The sequence below is a fragment of the Ovis aries genome, chromosome 21 (assembly GCF_016772045.2).
Source record: "Ovis aries strain OAR_USU_Benz2616 breed Rambouillet chromosome 21, ARS-UI_Ramb_v3.0, whole genome shotgun sequence".
Lineage (NCBI taxonomy): Eukaryota > Metazoa > Chordata > Mammalia > Artiodactyla > Bovidae > Ovis > Ovis aries.
This window is the reverse complement of record NC_056074.1, coordinates 36,782,372-36,800,635: the sequence shown is the minus strand read 5'-3', so window position 1 is coordinate 36,800,635 and position 18,264 is coordinate 36,782,372. Positions and strand designations below refer to the sequence as shown.

At 52.9% G+C, this 18,264-nt stretch overlaps 3 protein-coding genes across 12 annotated transcripts in view; 1 reads left to right on the top strand and 2 right to left on the bottom strand.

The window, feature by feature from the left end:
- Positions 1–2,034: 2,034 nt before the first annotated feature.
- On the bottom strand, positions 2,035–6,589 carry FEN1 (flap structure-specific endonuclease 1). 4 transcript variants are annotated; one of them, NM_001166196.1, is given in 3 exon segments: positions 2,766–2,793; positions 2,796–2,806; positions 2,808–3,908. In NM_001166196.1, coding segments are annotated over 3 exon segments (1,140 nt in total).
- Positions 6,590–6,892: 303 nt separating this feature from the next.
- TMEM258 (transmembrane protein 258) lies at positions 6,893–14,983 on the top strand. Of its 2 annotated transcripts, none has more exons than XM_012101994.4 (4): positions 6,893–6,939; positions 8,717–8,826; positions 9,841–9,977; positions 14,433–14,983. In XM_012101994.4, exons 1-3 carry the CDS (start codon positions 6,937–6,939, stop codon positions 9,965–9,967), a joined length of 240 nt encoding a protein of 79 aa, XP_011957384.1. In that variant the 5' UTR covers positions 6,893–6,936; the 3' UTR covers positions 9,968–9,977; positions 14,433–14,983. The 2 variants fall into 2 exon arrangements, with proteins under 2 accessions (XP_011957384.1, XP_004019639.1); XM_004019590.5 differs by lacking the exon at positions 14,433–14,983 and adding an exon at positions 10,455–10,569.
- MYRF (myelin regulatory factor) overlaps positions 11,087–18,264 on the bottom strand; it is a 34,377-nt gene continuing 27,199 nt past the window's right edge. For all 6 annotated transcript variants that reach the window (XM_042237916.1, XM_027959259.2, XM_027959260.2 and 3 more), the window contains 6 exons: positions 17,821–18,072; positions 16,427–16,514; positions 16,121–16,195; positions 15,656–15,761; positions 14,082–14,156; positions 11,087–13,901 (listed from right to left, as the gene is read on the bottom strand). In XM_042237916.1, coding sequence (XP_042093850.1) covers positions 13,821–13,901; positions 14,082–14,156; positions 15,656–15,761; positions 16,121–16,195; positions 16,427–16,514; positions 17,821–18,072 — 677 coding nt within the window. In that variant the 3' untranslated portion in view covers positions 11,087–13,820. The remainder of the gene's footprint in view (positions 13,902–14,081; positions 14,157–15,655; positions 15,762–16,120; positions 16,196–16,426; positions 16,515–17,820; positions 18,073–18,264) is intronic.

The following is an 18,264-nucleotide window of genomic DNA, read 5'->3' as shown; positions in this document are numbered from 1 at the left end:
GTAGACAGCCTGCATACACTAAGCGGGTTCAGCGCTCAGTGTAGACGGCCTGCATACACTAAGCGGGTTCAGTGCTCAGTGTAGATGGCCTGCGAACACTAAGTGGGTTCAGTACTCAGTGCATCATCTCCTCCTATCGTGAGGCAGTGCCCTCACCCTTTTAAACTCATATCTAATCTCAGTGTAGATGCTCTCCATAAGACTGCTTTTTTGCCAACTCATACCTCAGAGTTGACTGTAAAGCAATGCCCCCTTTTTTTTTTTTTTTTTAAAGCAATGCCCTTTTAACCAGTGCCCTACTAGAACAGCTCTCCTCTCCAGGCAAGAGTATTAGAATGTGCTAAATAAAATGTGCAGGACTAATTCTCCCTGCAGTGGTTAATAAACTTCTAGAAAAGACCAGGTAATTCTGAAGACGAAGCACTACCTGCCACCACAGAAGACAGGCCCTCAACTAGGGCTACTGTGTCAAGGCAGTAACTCCTGTCTTCCCACTTCTGGGCCCCCATCACTATCAGTGCAGGCTGGCTCCACACTTCCACTGCAGGGTTCAATCCCAGGTAAGGGAACTAACATCCTGCATGCTGTGCAACAGAGTCAAAAAGAAAAACGGAACTCAAGTTTTGTGGCTTGGTCCAATCCGGAAAATTGGTTGGTTAACTGCTAGAAACAGACTAAGATCCCTGCCCTAAGGACATAACTTTCTGTCTACACTAGTGGTTTAGAGGCCCCTGGTTATGGGATGTTCCTGGGGAGACTGTATCTCATTCCTGCTTCAACCAGAGGAGCTCTTACAGTCTTACATTTCATGTAAGATTTCACTTGAAAGATAGTTTACTCTTAAAATATCTGAACATCACTGGTCTTTAAAAGGATATACACCAACACATCACTGATTCACTTTGCTGTACAGCAAGAGACTAACACAACACTCTAAAGCAACTATATGCCAATAAAATTTTTTGAAAAATGCATATAAAAACACAAAGGACCCCAAAGGGCCAAAACGATCTTGACAGTAAGATGGAGGCTTCACGTATTGATTTCAAATATATTACACAGGCACAGCAATCAAAACAGTATGGTATTGGCATAGAGACAGGCAGACAGACCTATGGGCCAGAACAGAGCCCTCAGATAAACTCATACATACTGGCACAATCATCTTCACCAAGGTTCTAAGACTCCACAATGGGAAAGAAGTCTCTTCAACAGTCATACAGAATGGGAAGAAAAGTTTAAAACCATATGACCGAAAAAGGACTAAGAAATAACTATAAATCAAGTTTCAAAAAAGGGCTAATAATTCAGTTTAATAATGGACCAAATAACAGATATCTCCCCAAAATTAAGTAAAAATGATGAAGCGATAAATGAAAATGTTCTCAACCTCACTAATCATGGGAGAAGTGCAAATCAAAATCACAATAGATATCACATCACACCTATCCAGATATATATTTTTTGATTCATTTTTTACTTAAGTATAGTTTAATTACAATGTTGTGTGAATTACTGTTTTTAAAAAATTTTATTCAAGTATAACTGAATTACAATGTTGTTTTACTGAGGGTATGTTTTATTGATAACAGTTATGTTGGTAAAAAAAAAAAAAAAGAACCACAACATTCCAACTCTATGAAAAGTAACCTGAAATTTAAGTCACAGAGGCAATAAGAAAGTGATAAAGTGGTAAAGTAAATGCCTGGATGCTATGATGTAGTTGACCTAAATTGTGAGGATTTCTCAAAGGAGCTCCTTTATCTCACACAGTAGGTGCAAAACTAGAAATTCATTCAATTTATTAAAGCTCCTTTCCCAGCAAGGTAAACCAAGCTTCATGGCTAAAGGACCTCCAACGCTGCCTTGGCCATCCTGTGGAGCATGGTGCCATCTTCTGGCCACTCTCAAATCAGCTGTTAATAATGTGCAATTCTAACATGTTACCTTGGAGTGAAAAGAACATTTTATATTGCTTGATGCCTGGGGCACTTGAGATGTCTTCAAATGTTCTCAAAGAACAGGACATTCTGGTTACTTTTTACAATTTTATTGAATCTTTTCTTCTCATACCTTAAAAAAACAGCACATGAAAACAGCATCTTATCCCAAAGTTTCAACTCAAAGGCTTCAGGAAGGCCTTGAGAGCCACTCCACCACCTTATGCCTATGAATTACCACTGTATAAAATTTCATAGCAAGTTCAAGTTTCTACCCACCCCAGGATACAAAGCCAGTAATCAAACCCTTGTTGCCAACTCCCGGGACTCCAGCTCTCTGCCTATCTTGCTTCTCAGCAGCTCTTCCCATCTGTTTAAGACAATGGATCTCCCTGATGGCTACTCTTTAGGGCGGGTCAAGGCTGAGCCAGAGAGAGCAGCAGTCTGGTTCCACAGTCACCTCCCACTAGCCACCAGGTTGGCCAGGCAGGAAATCATCCCGTCTTTCATCTCTACCATTTATCTCCCTCTCTTCTTCAAAACTTCTTGCTTTCATGTAACAATGGATTCAGTGTCCATTAAATTGCCTGAGAGGCAGCTTGAGCCTGACATACTTTCCTGAGCTAAAAAAGAAGACAATGACGTACCTCTGTGGTGTTCCTGCCATGAGATCAAGTAACAAACGGAAAAGCAGTACTGAGCAGGGTGGTGCCAGGGAAGCAATGAAAGCCCCTCCCCACCCCCATGAAGGTTTCTCCAGCGCCAGCTCTAGCAGGTAGAGGCAAACATCCTGGGGTCACAGAGGTATCGTGAAGGGAAACCCGTTTATTTTCCTCTTTTGAACTTCCCTGCTGCCCCAGTCTTTGCCTTCTTCTTGGCGGCTCCCTTGGGCTCTGGCTCCTTGCGCTTGGCAGAAGAGAGGGAGCCGGTCACCTTAAAGAAATCATCCAGGCGGCCCTGGGTGCTGCCCTGGCGGCTCTTGCTCAGTCGCCTGACCCCACTGCGGATTCGCTCCTCGGAGAACTGCTTCTCCCCACACATGAACCTGACGAGCTCTTCTTCATTGGGCTCGCTCCACTTGAGCTCCACAGACTCCGGGTCCAACACCTCAGGCTCCAGGAAGAGCTGTTGGGCCTCCTTGTGGAGCCAGTTTTCTGGCACAGGGTACTTGTTGGGGTCCAGCCGCCGCACAATCTCCTCGATGCTCTTGTGCTTCTGGATGAGGTCCACAGCCCGCTTGGGCCCGATGCCCCGGATGCTCTCACAGTAGTCACTGCCCAGCAGGATGCACAGATCCACAAACTGCTCCTGGTTGAGGCCCAGCTCCTGCAGGATCCGGCTCAGGTGGAACTCCTGGATGGGCAGCTTCTTGGCCTCGCTGGCAGTCAGGTGCCGCATGAGCACCGGGCTGCCGAACGTCAGGCAATCCATGTCCTCTGTGGCCGCAGCGTAGACTTTGCCGGCCTTCACCAGGGCCGCACAGCTAGCCTCCGCCTCACTGGGCGCATCGAGGTATGGGATGCCCATGAGGCTCAGGAGGTGCTTGCATTCATCGTTGTGTTGTTTGGTGACCTTCACCAGCCGCTTCGTAAACTTTTCCACCTCCGCCTCAGCCCCGGCGGCCTGAGCCTGCTGCAGCTGCTTCTCCGCCTCGGCCCGCCGCTCGCTGCGCTTGGCCAGCTCCCCGGACTTGAGCTGCGGTGGCTTGCCATCGAAGACGTACACAGGCTTGATGCCGTTCTCCATCATGCGGATGGTGCGGTAGAACATGCCCATCAGGTGGCTGGTGGTCTCCCCCTCCTCATTCTGCAACACATCCCCCCCTTGGCGAACAGCTATCAGGAACTGATAAATGCTCATGGAGGCATCGATGGCCACCTTGCGGCCAAAGTAGCTCTTAATGTCATTCTCCCGGATGGCACTGGGGGCCACGTCAGCGATCAGTTTGGCCAGTCCTTGAATTCCCATAGCAATACAGGAGGGACAGCTAAAAAAGAAAGGTGGGTAAGACAAGGAGGTACTTAAAGGATGCAGGAGGGTTACCAGGGGCACTATGTCATCAACGTCATGCCTTCAGCTAAACAAATTTAGCACAACAAACACCAAGGCATCAAGAAATGACAGCAAGAAAGTCTATTCAATTAACACTAGTCTACTCAGTTAATACTAAGGATTCCTGAGTATCAAGAACTAAACCACATGCTGAAAGGATAAGATAAGATGTTCAAGTCCTTGAGGGACTTAAAAGTTTTGCGGCTAAGGCAGCAACAGGGCTAGCATGCAAAAAGGGCTACAGCAAGGCCAGAGGAGGCGGCCAGGGCCAGCTTGAGGAGTCCAAGGACCATGATGGCAGAACTGCCTCCTGAATGACATGCAAATCCCAGTTACACAAAGGTGAAACAAGACAGATAAAAAGGCAACCAAATGTCTAAAGTGGTAAACAAACTTAGGAGTCTCTGTCTTCTTGCCAATTCATGAACAACACATTCGTTCCTCCATTGGATCTTTATTCCCAACTCACTCCTCCAGCTCACCTCCTCTCAGCAGCTCTGAGGGTTAGTTCTGTGTCAATTTGTCAAGGCCACAATATCCAATTATTTAATCAAACATTAATGCAGGTGTTGCTGTGAAGGTATTTTGTGGATGTGGTTAACATCTATATCAGTTGACTTTAAGAAAAGGAGACTTCATTCCACATTGAGACAAAGTGAAAACGTTAGTCACGCTGTCGTGTCCGATTCTTTGCAACACCACACTCCTGTGTCTACGGAATTCTCCAGGCAAGAGGGGATCTTCCTGACCAAGGGATCAAGCCTGGGGCTCCCGCATTGCAGGCAGGTTCTTTATCATCTGAGCCAGCAGTGAAGCCCACAATGTGGGAAGGCCTCATCAAATCAGCTGAAAGGCCGTAAGCACAAAAATGAGTTTCACAAAGAAATCCTGCCCAAAGACCAGTCATCAACTCCTACCTGAGTCTCCAGCCTGCAGACCTGACCTACAATTTTCAACTTTCCAACACCTACAATCACCTGAACCAATTCATTAAAGTCAGTCTTCCCATATATCCATATTCTAGATCCTGTTTGTTCTGTTTCTCCGGGCAACATAGCAGTTTTGAAGAACTGGCAGGAATAACATCTGTGTGAAAGTAATGTGGTTTTCACAACACTTCTCTAATCTCTCTTCAGCATCTGCTCAGCACTTCAAAGAGTTTCTACTTCCGTCATGCTGTTTTAAGTCTTTCCCTTTGTATTTTCTCACCACCACTAAGTCTGAAATGTGAACTCCGCAGCTCCTTTTCCACCCCGAGTCCTGATCCAGAGATGCTACAGTCACTTAGCCCAGTACCACAGTTTCTGTGGTTCAGACTCCTTAACAAAATATCTCCTAGGACAATATTTTCCAAACTTCAGTCAGGCTTAAAACACCCTCACATTTCTGTGCAACTTCCCATGAAAACCTATACTTTCATTCACTTAAAATTTCCTTCATATGGACACCATTTTCTAAAAACTAAATTGGAAAACAGAATTCATCTTAAGTAATAATACCTGTGCTTTATCAGTTATATTTTACTACATGTTAAATGCATGAATATTCAAAAGGATTTGGGGGAACTTCCCTGGAAGTCCAATCGTTAAGATTTTGTGCTCCCAATGCAGAGGGCACAGGTTTGATTTCTGGTTGAGGAACTAAAATCCCACATGTGCCACAGCTGCCAAAAAATATTTTTTAAAAAAGGATTTTGGGGGGTGCCTCTTAAAGTCATCAGGTATCCACTGGTGGTGTGTCCAACACGCTAACTTACCTTTACAGTCTGGGAACCTAAGACAAAGGCTGGGATAAGACTGCTCTGTCTCACTCTGCTCAGCTGTACCCTCCTCCCACCATTCTGCAGCCCTTTTCTTCAAGGTCTATCGTCTTAGTTCCTCTGTGAATGGCAGTGGCCTTGAATCTAGGCACCATTATTTACCACCTGGGTAACAGTGATCACTAGGTCACTTAGTGTGTGACATTACTATGCCATTTAGGATTGGTTTTCTCATCTACCAAGTAAGATAATAACCATGTCTGCCTTGCAGAATTACTGCCAGGGTTAACTGAGATATCAAACGAAAACCTCTGACAAACATTAGGTGTTCATAAACGTTCCCCCAGTAGAACCCACTCGAACCTTTGGTTCGTGCCTCAAGCTACCGGCTTTGCTAGAAAGAGGGCACAATGCCTCATTAGCTGGACATCCTCCCACTGCGTCCGTCAAAGACAGGGAGCAAAGGGATATGAACAAGTGCAGGTCAAAAAAGTATCTCCTCCAGGAGCTCAGTCACAATGCACAACGACCTCATGAGGTGGGAGTTACCTCTTTCTACAAATGAAGAAAGGCTCAGAGATTAAGGGACTGGGCCCGGACTCACAGCTGGAAAGTGGCGGGCCCGTCTGAATCCCGCGCTCGCTCCGCCGCGCGCGCGGCAGCCGCCCGCCTTCCCCAACAGCCGGCGCAAAACGGGCCCGACGCTCTGAGACGCTTCCCAAAGGTCTCACCTGGCCTCTGGGATGCTCCGGGGTGGCCCAGAACAGAACTAAGCCCGACTCCCGCCTCTGCCCCGAAGCCGCCTCAGAACCAGTCTCTGGTACCCTCTCGCTTCACCGCCTTCCAAAGCCCGCGCTCCAGTCACGTGACCTGCCGCGGCGCAAAGCCTCCTGGGAAGTGTAGTACAGGCCCCAGCCCCCTCGGCCAGCTTCTCTCACGGCAATTAGTCCCGCCAGGGCGGACGGACCTGCTCTGCGACCTGACCCTACCCTTCTCCACTGCTTGCCCCTACTCCACCTCGGGCTCCCGAAGGCCTCAGATCCCGCCATACCCGAAACTACGGGACTACAAGCCCCACAATGCCGCCCACGTGACTGCATTTCCCCTTCCGGTTGAACAGCGCGCCTGCTCCTGCCTACGTGTTCTTCCGGTAGCGGAGTGGCGGATTATCCTGTGCCCGGCAAAATGGTGAGAGGGTTGAGGGAAGTTCAGGACAGGGCTCTGGGGACCCCCCGGGGTCCGTCCTGTGCCTTTTTCTCTCACAGAGGCGTCAGGTGCCCGAGGTCTAGAGGGCGGGAGGACCCTGGATCCTTCGATTTGGACTGAGGGGCGGGGAAGGGGCTGACTCCTTAGGTAAGGTTTTGATCGCACTGGGCTTCTGATCTCCCGATTTATAAGGATGTGGAGTGTGGGTGCATTTTTTAATACCTTCCAGCATTTAGCTCTGTTACCTGTGGTCAAACTGTTACCTCTATCTGACAAGTTTCTCACTGCTGCGAAACTCGTACTCATACTACCCAGCCCTGGGCAAAAGTCACCTTCTTGGTGAAGCACTTCCAACTGTCTCGGGCACTTGCCCCTTCTGCCCTGGGAGCCCCCACAACCTGTGTGCAGCCCTCTTGCCACGTGTCATGGACTTCTTTGTTATCTGCCACGCCTCCTAGTGACCACCATCTGACGTGCCTCTAGCACTGGGATGATGTCTATTCATCTTTGTATTCCCAGTGCCAAACACGGGGCCTGCAATTGGAGGCTCAGTCAATGGCAGCGATTGTCTTTATCGTTAATGGGGGGGCATAAATGTTTACTGATTTGAATTCCAGCGTCTCTTAGAACAATGGGCTCAGTTTACTTGTCTAGAGTTGTTATGTTCTGGATTTAAACATTGGCTGCTGGGTGACAATGGAAATTAACATTTGTACGGAACTTTACTTTTTCAGCCCTCTTTCACAAGCATTAGCTCATGATCTTCCCTATAACCTTGGGAAGGAAACAAACACCTATTGAGCAACTACTCTATTCCAGGCAGTGAGTTAGATGCTATGACGTTTGTCTTAAATCATACATCAACTTTGTGAGAGACAGATTATAATCGCTTACTGAGATTCATGGTATTTAATAGAGTCAGAATTTTGACTTACGTCTTTTGTTTGCAGATCCCAAGATTCCTTAATTGTGTAGTGGGAAGAATAGAGAATTAGAAGTTGAGGCCTGGGTACCAGTTCAGAGTCTGCCTGTCAGTGGGGATTCTGAGCTTGGTGTCTACAGACATGGGTCCATAAAGCTCCTAAAATCATAAGCAAACTTTTTCTTTTTTTTAAAAAAAAAAGCACTTTATTTTGTATTGGGGTATAACCAATTAAAGAAAAATGTTATGATAGTTTCAGGTGAACAATGAAGGGACTCACCCCTCCCACAAATTTTTTCTTGTATGTGATTTGTCCCAGGCAGAGTCCAGACCTTTCATCATGGGTTTTTTTTTCCCCCCCCATGATGATCAGTGGCCTCAGACAATGTTAAGGACCAGACTTCCCTGGCAGTCGATTGGTTAAGACTCTGCGCTTTCAATGCAGGGAACACAGGTTCGATTCCCTGGTCAGGAAACTTAAAATCCCACAAACTGCATGGTGCAGCCAAAAAAAAAAAAAAAATGTTAAGGGCTGTTGATCTGTAGCTAATCAGTCCCCTTGTGTGTCTCAGCCTCTGACTCTTAGCTGCCCTTCTCATCTCCTACTGAAAAGACAAAGTGCCACCTTAGTTTAAGATGTCATCATAATCGTTGTCATTCCCAAAAGGTATCATTTGACAGTGGTTCTGTCAAAGGAACCAGGAAGGATGTCCCTGTCTCCCAGGCTGAAATAAGCTTCTTGCAGTCACAGCAGCATGAGGCTCCGATAACCTCGTAGTCCTCGCAGGTTGAAGTCTTGGGAGTCTTTGGTGGCTCTGATCTCATACCTTCCCCTAGGAACTTGAGGCCATGAGCAGATACACCAGCCCCGTGAACCCAGCTGTCTTTCCCCACCTGACCGTTGTGCTGCTGGCCATTGGCATGTTCTTCACCGCCTGGTTCTTCGTGTATCCTTTGATTGAGCAGCCAGTGGGCCAGAGTTAGTGATGTGGGAACTGGAGTGGGGAACTACACGGGGCACATGCACCCAGCCACTTTTGTTCTGGCGTGGGGAAGCAGAACAGTCAGGAAGTGAAGGGCTAAGGGCCGTTGACATCCAAAGTCAGGCTGTGGCCTTAGAATTTTCCAAGTTCAGGTGAGCTTAGTTTGCTTTTCAGGTTTCATAGTGAGCGGAGGTCCTGGCTGGACTGGAGGCTGGGCACAGGGACCTGAAGTTGAAAAGTGTTATAGGAGTGATATACTCAGGTGTCAGGAGATCAGAGGGCTAATCCCAGCTTTGCTGCTCATTAGCTATGTGGCCTTGGGTGGTTGAAGGGTGTTGTGAAATCTGGAGTTGCAAAGCACACCTTGGAGGACACTCAAGACAGTGGAGTACAGTTTATTACTCCAGCAGGTTCAAGGGGAATCAGTTCCCAACAAGGACCCTGATGTTTCTGAGAGCCCCGGCTTTATACCCCCCACTACTTGACTGGTTACATGTTAGCAATCCCTTTGTTGTACATGATTGAGTTTTACAAGTAGGTGCTAGGAGAACAAACAATTAAGGTTGGTGGGAGGGGAGGCAGACAATGATTATACATCAAGAGGGGATGTCTCCATGGTTAATCTAACAGGGGTAGCCTGACCTAACTGTCATCTCCGTGTGCCGTCTGTGGGGAGGGAGGTCTCCAGACCTGGTTGACACTAGCAGTGGTTTCCTCACTTCTTGGGCAGGGTTCACATCCTGTCTGTAAGATGGATGACAGGCTTCATGATGCCGTCTCTCCTTCTTTGCTCACACTGGCCCCAGCAGTAGGAGCACCAGGGTCTAGGTCATCTCTTGGACCCCTCTGCCCCGCTGCACGGAGCCAGACCAGCCTCCTGGAAAGCTCTCAGCCTGTGCCTTTCTCCCAGAGATGCCCTGGCCGGGTTCCCTGCCCTGCATAGTCCACCCCTTTGCTTCTCCTTAATCACCCTGCCAGTTATGAGGTCACGTCCACCAAGTACACCCGGGATATCTACAAAGAGCTCCTCATCTCCCTGGTGGCCTCACTCTTCATGGGCTTTGGAGTCCTCTTCCTGCTGCTCTGGGTCGGCATCTACATATGAGCTCCCAAGGGTAAGAGCGGTGACAGGGTGGGACGCTGGAGATACCGCCCCTCACCCACATCAGAGTCCTCGGGCCTGCGTGACCCCTTAGCTAATGGAGACAAACTGGGCAGAAAGGACAAGGACACCAGTCACATGGACTTCTTTCCCTGTCCCCTGGTGGGAATCTGAGCCGAGTGGGACCTGAGGTCAGATCTGAGGTCTCCACATTGTCTGACCTGGGTCTGGCACTGGAATGTACTGCCTTGGGCTGTGGGCACAGCTTCATGTGGTTCCACCTCTGTGTTCTTACACATCACACACACGGGCTGGGGAGCCATTGGCAAGTGGCCAGGCAGGGGGCCAGGATCCGGGACTTGGTCCACTTTAGTCGGTTTCAGCGTTCTCAGTCATTGAGATAAATTTTGACCGATGTCTAGTCACTTAGTGGAAGGAAGCTGACGGAAAGATGGGTCCCTGCTCTCATTCTGATACCCTTCTCTTTCAGGTTCCAACCGGGCAGCTTCACAGAATCCCTACTTTTGTAAATTAATTTTTTTTTTTTTTTTACTGCGGCTAGAAGTTTCCCACCTGTTGCTACAATAAAGGCAGATGTGACATTCTGTCTGGTGCTGGGACCCATGGTTCTCCAGTCCCTCCCCTTCCTGTGTCTCTGCTGCCTCCCAGATGGTTCCTGTGGCTGGGAAGCCCGGCACTCTGCCTAGGAGGGAAATGTGGGGACTGTCTTATCCTTAGACTTGAGGACTTCCTGTGGACAGGAAGGGACTGAGCCTGCCCTCTTCTGCGGCTTCTAGAGTAAACTTCCTTAGGAACCCACACCAGTGATGTCTGTCCCAGGGCCAGTCCCCTCCTCTAAGTGTAGCCAGGGACCCTTGAAAGACTCAGCTTGTCCCTAAGGTGGCTCCTTCTAATCCAAGCCGGGCAGCAGTAGGTCTGTGGGGTGTGGCTAGTGGGAGGGGCTACCGCGTCCTGTTCTCAGGCCTGAAGCTACGAGGGATAATGGGGTACAGAGCATCTATCAGGCTCAGGGGCTCCAATGGTCCTAGCCCCACAGATGACCCCATCCTCCCCCCACCCCCACCCTGCCCCAGAACAATTTCAAGAAGACAGGAAGCAAGCTCAGATACAAAGCAGTATTTATACATTTATTTATATACGTATATTTATTTCAGAAAAGAACAGGGGACAGGAAGCAAGCAGGCCTGGGGCCGCTTCCCTCTGCCCGCTCGAGTCAGAGTTGATACGATAAATACGAGTCAGCTCGGGAAGGGTGGCGGGGGGCAGTTATGTGGGAGGGAGGGGGTGCGCTATGCACATGCAGGCTTTCTTGGAGGCTGTAACGTGGACGGGGGCACTTGTGCATTGAGAGGCCCTATATACAGCTTGAAGCTTGGGGAGATTAGCCCAATGGCTACAGGGGTAAATGCCAAACGGGAGAGAGGAAGGGAGGGGTGGGTTGCTGGACCTCGGGTAGGGGATAGAGCCAAGACACCCGCTCAGCAGCACCCGCTGGGCAGCTGTCAGCCTCCAGCAGGTAGCCCACTGGCCTTTCCTGAAACCCTTTTGCCTCCCTGGGCTTAAGGCAACTTTGGTCCAAGGTTGACCCCCCCGCCCACCCCCCCACCTTGAGCAGCTTGGAGCCCCACTTGGCCCCAGCCTCCACACAGAGGACCCCCTCCCCAGGCATGGAAACAGCCAGCTGCTAACCAGATTGGGGCAATGCTGTGTCCAAGTGGCTCCAGGGGGCAGTGGAGGGTCACTTTCCAGTTTAAGCACTTTAACTCCAGTTAAGGGGCTGTGGTCCAAGAAAACTGCAGCCCCACTGAGGAAGCCCCAGAATCCTGCCACAAGGGGCAAGGCTCGGCAGGTTCACGGCATTTAGCGAGGGTTCCTGCAGTGGAGGGAAGAACAGTAGTGCTAAGTAAGGCTCAGCCACCTGTGTGGTGTGGTGAACTGAAAGTTGCTCAGTCGTACCTGACTGATCCCGTGGACTATACAGTCCAAGAACTTCTCCAGGCCAGAATCCTGGGGTGGGTAGCCATTCCCTTCTCCAGGGCATCTTCCAAACCCAGGGATTGAACCCAGGTCTCCCACATAGCAGGTGGATTCTTTACTAGCTGAGCCACCAGGGAAGCCCAAGAATACTGGAGTGGGTAGCTATCCCTTTCCCAGCGGACCTTCCTGATCCAGGAATCGAACAGGGGGGTCTCCTGCATTGCAGGCGGATTCTTTACCAGCTGAGCTACCAGGGAAACAGTGGTGTGGGGAACCGTCTAATTCCTATGTCAGAAGAAGGGTGTGGAATCCCACTGTGGAGGGGCCGGGAGGTGCGGTATCCTGGCTACCCCCTATCTCGCCAGTGTGGACAAGTGCATATGTCTGTAGCGGAATGGGGCCCATGGTTCCTAGGCTTCTTTAGGATTCAGGTCTCCCCTGAAAGGCTCCCACTGAAAGCTGAGAACGAGAGGCAGGAGGGGCAAGGCCTGGCTCCCAAAGAGGCGGCAGAACATCACCAGGCGAGGACGGCAGTTCCGTCCACATTTCTGAACCCTCGGCAGACACTGCACAGTGATTTCCAGTCCTTCCATAAGCCTGGCTGTGGCCTCAGAAGGCTCTAGATACCCACTAAGAAAGGTTAATGTTGGCATTTGAGATAAGACTTCAGTAACCCAAACCCACTGCTCTGCTCCAGAGAGGATGGGCAGAACTGGGGCCTACTGCTGAGCACAGGGCCCCCAGCCTGGCAGGCCGAGCCCAGCATGGGGCCCTTGACCTGGGAAGGTGAGGCCACCAGCAGACAGGAGAGAGGGGAGAGGCCCGTTCTGTTGTTCGGAGTTGGGAGGGTGTCTCAAGGCTCCCAGGGACGGATCAGAGCCAGGGCCCTGCCTTTCAAGAGTCCGCCAGAGCTCTGGCCCACTCGGGACTCTCCATCTCCATTCTACTCCTGCCCTGGTTTAAGTGCATTTTAGTAATTACTTCATTAATAACAGCAAAAGCTATTTGCATCCACTCATCCACCAGCCAAGACCAGCCTGCTGCCTTGCAGGGATTCCTGCTCCTCTGCTCAGACCAGTGGAAGCTCCCTGGAGCCCAGGCTGTGTGACTGCACAGGGAACTTCCCTTTGGGATACTCCAGGTTCTAGGATCCAAGGCTTACCTGGCCCACCGGCCCCGCCCCTGGTTCAGCCAGGCACTGAGTGTATAGAAGGCACATGGTCAATCGCCAGCCCATCCAAGGCTGGCTTCAGCTGCCCTGGGAGCTCTTGGAGCCAAGCTCTTCCAGGGAGAAGAGACCTCCTGGACCACGCTTAAAGCTTAGAAGTCCGAGTCCAGTAACAGTCAAACCCTAAAACGTCTGCTCCCTAACCCTCCCCAGGGAGCAGCTTTGAGAGAGGGCTGTCCTCCCTCCACCGACTCTTGACTCGGCCAGGTCTCTGAGGGCTCGTGCCAAGTCCCCGCCAGTACCAAAGGCAGACAGGTCCTCTCCCCAAAGAGGGACGGCTCCCAGTGGCAGAAGGGGAGGCGGGGAGGGTGGGCTCTGGACAGAGTCACAGCTTCCCCTGCCTCTGGGGCACCTGACATCACCAGGCCTGCATCGGCCATATCTGGATGGACGTGAATTGGGCCCAGCAGGTCTCTCTCCAGCTCTGTCCGTGGTGTGGGGGTGCCGCCAGTGGGAACAGCAGCTCCAGTGTGAGGACTTCCAGTTTCACCAGGCATGGGGAGGGCCAGGCCGGCTCAGTCTCCAAAGAAGTGCCAGCGGCGGGCTCCAGTGTAACACCATTTCATCCAGTGTGGCAGGGGCGCCCGGGAACCCCCGGGCCCTGGTGTGGCACTGCCTCCAGAGGGCAGCTCAGTCACACAGGCGGTAGAAGTGGAAGTAGTAGTCCGTGGCTGGCTGGACCGGGGCCTCCGCGCTGCAGTTGGCCTGACCCTGGGTGGAAGGGCAGGGGGAACCTGAGAAGTGGCTCCAGCGTCGGGCAGGAGGCAGTCCCCCTGCTGACATCGCCTGACTCTGCCCCAGGTCCCACTGTGCGCTTTTCAACGCCCCCCCGCCCACTTCTCCCCCAAGCCCCACACTGAATGTCCTGGGGAGGCGGGGTGCCCTGCTCACCAGCAATGCCACCCGGAAGTGGTAGGTGAATCTGCGGAAGGACAGGATGGTTACTGGCCACTGGTGGGAGGTGCCCTGGGGAGGGAGGGGGAGAGGGGTCAGGACAGCGGCACGGCCCCCACCCCCAGCCGGTCCCAACCTGCATCCCTCGCCAGGGCCATCGCAGCCCCGGGCTCTCTAGCAGGTATTTCAAAGGAAAGTGCAAGTCGCTCGGCCATGTCCAACTCTGTGACCCCATGGACTATACAGTCCAAGGAATTATCCAGGCCAGAATACTGGAGTGGGAAGCCTTTCCCTTCTCCAGGGGACCTTCCCAACCCAGGGATCAAACCCAGGTCTCTCACATTGCAGGCGGATTCTTTACCCACTGAGCCACAAGAGGGGAGAAGCAGAAATCGGGAGAGGCTGGACGGCACAAGTTCTGCTTTGGGGAGCAGCAGGGGCCACCATCTGCATGCTGTGCCCGGCACTGAGGGCCCCCGGCCTCCTGTCTCACTGCCTTTCCTCTCACCACTGTGCTCCGGGCCCATGGAAGCGTCTCACTAAGCTCATCCTAGCTACACGCCGCTGAGGAGGTGCTGCTTACGCATGAGGACACTGCTGAGTTACCTGCCTAAGCTCCCACGGCGACATGTGGCCACGCTGAGGCTCAGCCCTCTCTGCTCCCCCCTGTCTGCCGGGCCCTGGGGCCTGAGCCTCTTTAGGGCTCAGCACTCCATCCTCTACGCCGGCTACTTCTGCACCTCTTTTCTCGTTGGTGAGGGACTGCGTTCTTGGAAGGCGAGGTCTTTTTTTACCCCATGTCTGGCTCCCCTCAGCTGGGCCCAGCCCAGGGCCGGGGACAGGGGAGGCCCCGAGAAATATTGATTGAATAAACACGCGAGTCGGCGAGGAGAAACTGCCTTAACTTGTGCTGAGCGTCATGTGGCCAGAGAGGAGCCGGACGGTGACTGGGTCCCAACCGCCTGGTTCCCAGACCACGAGGCAGCCCCCTCTACACAGCCCAAGACCTTCCAAAGTCACAGATGGGACCAAGTCACCGCCCCCCTCCCACCCCCGCCCCTCGCCACCCCAAGCCTGAGGTCCAGCCTCCTTCCCGGCTCCTCTGAGGCACGACCCTCACCGTGCTTCCAACTCTGCCGGCATGCCATGCCCGCCCTGGTGGCCCGGCCGCTGTACACGCTGTTCCCTGACTCCTGGGACACTGTCCCCTTTCCTTTCCCCTGCTGATCCCACATCGTCCTTCAGGTCTCGTCTTAATCAAGCATGACCTGCAGGCAGGCGCCCTGACCCTGCGACCCGACAAGGTCAGCTCTCCCTGCCAGGCTCCCAGGACGCCCTCTGTCTCCTCCATTGTGCTCACCCCAGGCTAGGCCTTGGGCAGGGCAGGGCCGGGAGACACTCGCCATGGAGGGGTGCGTGCACACCCCCTCCCTGGGGCACAGAGGCCCAGGTCCCAAAGGGTCCCTTGTGGAGACGCCTTTGCTCTAACCCTGGCTCCCGCTCCTCGCCTACTTGGGGGCTCAGTTGTGCCGGGGAGAGGAAGCTCCAGGCTGGCTGGAGTCGCCTCCTACCTGAGTGTCCTGGTGGGCGTGAAGGCTCTGTAGAATTCCCCCCTCTTCACACGGCTCCTCCTTTGACATCAGGCTGCACAGCACCACGGACACGGGGGACGAGGAGCTGGGGAAGGCCCAGTCAGCGGGGAGTTGGGGTTCCGAGCTCCTCCACCCCAGCCCCCTCCCAGCCAGCCCTCCACTCAGCCTCCCTCTCCCCACAGAAGCCAGCCACTGAATCCTCTCGGCCAGTCAACGAGGCGCAGCCATCAAGGCCCTCGATGGCTACAAACCCCTTCCCATCCCCCATCCCACACGCTCTTCACAGCCCATTCCACAGATGAGGAACTGAGGCCCGGAGACTGCTGGGTCACACAGCCAGTGAAGCACGGAGCGGGCAGGAGAGCCAGCAGCCCCCTCAGCTGCCCCCCACCTCCCCCAGGTCACCGGGACCACCACGCCCCCATCCCCCACGCCAGCACTCACTTCATCTGCAGGGTCAGGCGGAGGTGCAGGGGGGTGCTGCTGCTAACAGGGATGTGGTAGGTGACGTTTCCAGGCCTGAAAGGGCCAAGCTGGCTCCTCAGCCCAAGGGCACCCTGCCATCCCACCCCTAACGCCCATCAATTCCTCAGCCCCCAGACTAGAGGGGAGCCCTTCGAGGGCCTGAAAGGGGCTGCCCTGCCTTGTAAGGGAACTTCCTCCCTGAGGGGAGCAAGATCTTGTCCTCTGGCCTCATGTCACCTGAAGGAACCTGTCCTAGTGGGGGTGTAGGGAGGCAGCCAAACCCACCTGCAGGCATCCTCTGAAGCACAGTACTGGGAAGTAATGGGCATCGAATTCTCCAGCACCTGGATGGAGGTCAGGAATGGCACTGGGTCTACAAGGAGAGAGGCCGTTGGGGCAGGAAGGAGGGTGACAAGTCAGGACACAAATGAGGAGGAGTCACATCTTCCCTTGTCTGACTTGGATCAGTCATTCACACTTTAGCGTGAATAAATTTCAGGTTATTCTTTCCAGCTCCCACTTGGACTGAGGTCACACCACCACCTTCCCCAGCAGCCCCAGGACTCCCCAGTTCCCATGAGCCCGAGGTCTGCCTCCCTGACGGACCCAGAACACCCAGGGGCAGGGATGGGTCTTCCACACCCCCAGCCAGGAGCATCCAGGAGCCCACTCTTTAGCACTCTGCTCCTGACTGCACACATTTCTCCCCAACTTGGGGCTCAGGGATGTCAAGTTGGTAGCTTGAGATCAACCGTGGTAGGAGTATTCCCACACACAAGTCAGGGCCCCGCTGTCCTTCAGAGACTCAACTTCCATGTCACCTCCTTCAGGGACACCTCCCCTGATGAATCCCCACCTCAGTCCAGATTCCGTGCCCTCCCCAGTCGCCAAGCCACCTCTGTGTCCCCTCAGGACAGGTGAGGGGAGCCTCGCCACACTGCTGTTCGTGTCTGTAAGCCCTCGGGGGCAGGGCTCATCTGTCTCCATCACCCCCGGGTGCCCTGTACAGAGCCAGCCATAGAGCAGGGACCCAGGAAATGGTGCCTGGCGAGCATCTACCTCGTGGGGTTTCCCCATCACTTTGAACTTCAATCTCAGCAAAGCAGTTTCAAAGCTTTTTTTTTTTTTTCTTTAAGCCACAAAACCCATCAAATGAAAGTTGATGAGGAGGCCCAGTACCTAGAGCCAGAGGTGCCTGGTTGAAACCAGGAAGGTTCTCAGCCTCCCCTTCCACCTCCTAGGCAGCCTGGGGTGGAGGGGGGGGGGGAAGTTCGGAGACACCCAGTTTGAAAATGAATACAGCAAAGGGTTCTCTAGCTTTGCTAAAACCAAAAGTTTGAGGTTTGGAAAATGGGGGGGACCACAGCACCCTCCTTGCCCTGGCAGGGTGACACAGAAGGAGCCAGGCAGACATGGGATCAAATTCCATCTCTGCCACTAACAGACTATGATCCTAGGAAGTTACTTCACCCAAGTTTCCATCTCCTCGCGTGAACAATGGGGACGATTCTGTTCTCATGGGAGTGTTCTGAGGATTAACCAAGGCCATTGATGCAAGGCTACAGAATCAGCGTGGCCTGATTCCTGGGGCTCAGTCATACTCAGTGAATGTGGACTGACAACTCTGCACCCAGGGAGTCTGGTGATGGGCCGAACTGGGCAGAGGGTCGGGCAGGTACCTGACTGGCTTCGGGCCTGCGTGGGCTGAGCAGGGCTCAGGCCAGGCTCAGGAACCGCTCGGCGGCCCCGGCCATGGAGACCGAGGCTGGGGCCGTTCTTGGCTTTGCCCTGGCCCCCAGGGAAGGGGACCACAGGGCTGGCCATGGGGTTCGAGCTCTTTGGATGCTTGAAGTAGCCAATGCCATTGGCTGACAGGCCCCAGGACTTGGCTCTGATGTTGGTGACGGGCAGCAGGGCCATCTGGCTGGGGCCTGTGGAAAGAGACAGGCCCAGGCTGAGAGGAGGGCGTGGGCAGCCTCCTATCCAGCTGTCTCAAGGGCCCCACGGGGCTCCAGGTCACTCCCTTCTGTCTCTTGGTCTCAATCTTTTTCCAGAACCTTATTTGGTCTCCAGGAGATCAAATCCTCCCACTAATGGGTCTTTGGGGCCTTTCTTAGGCCTCA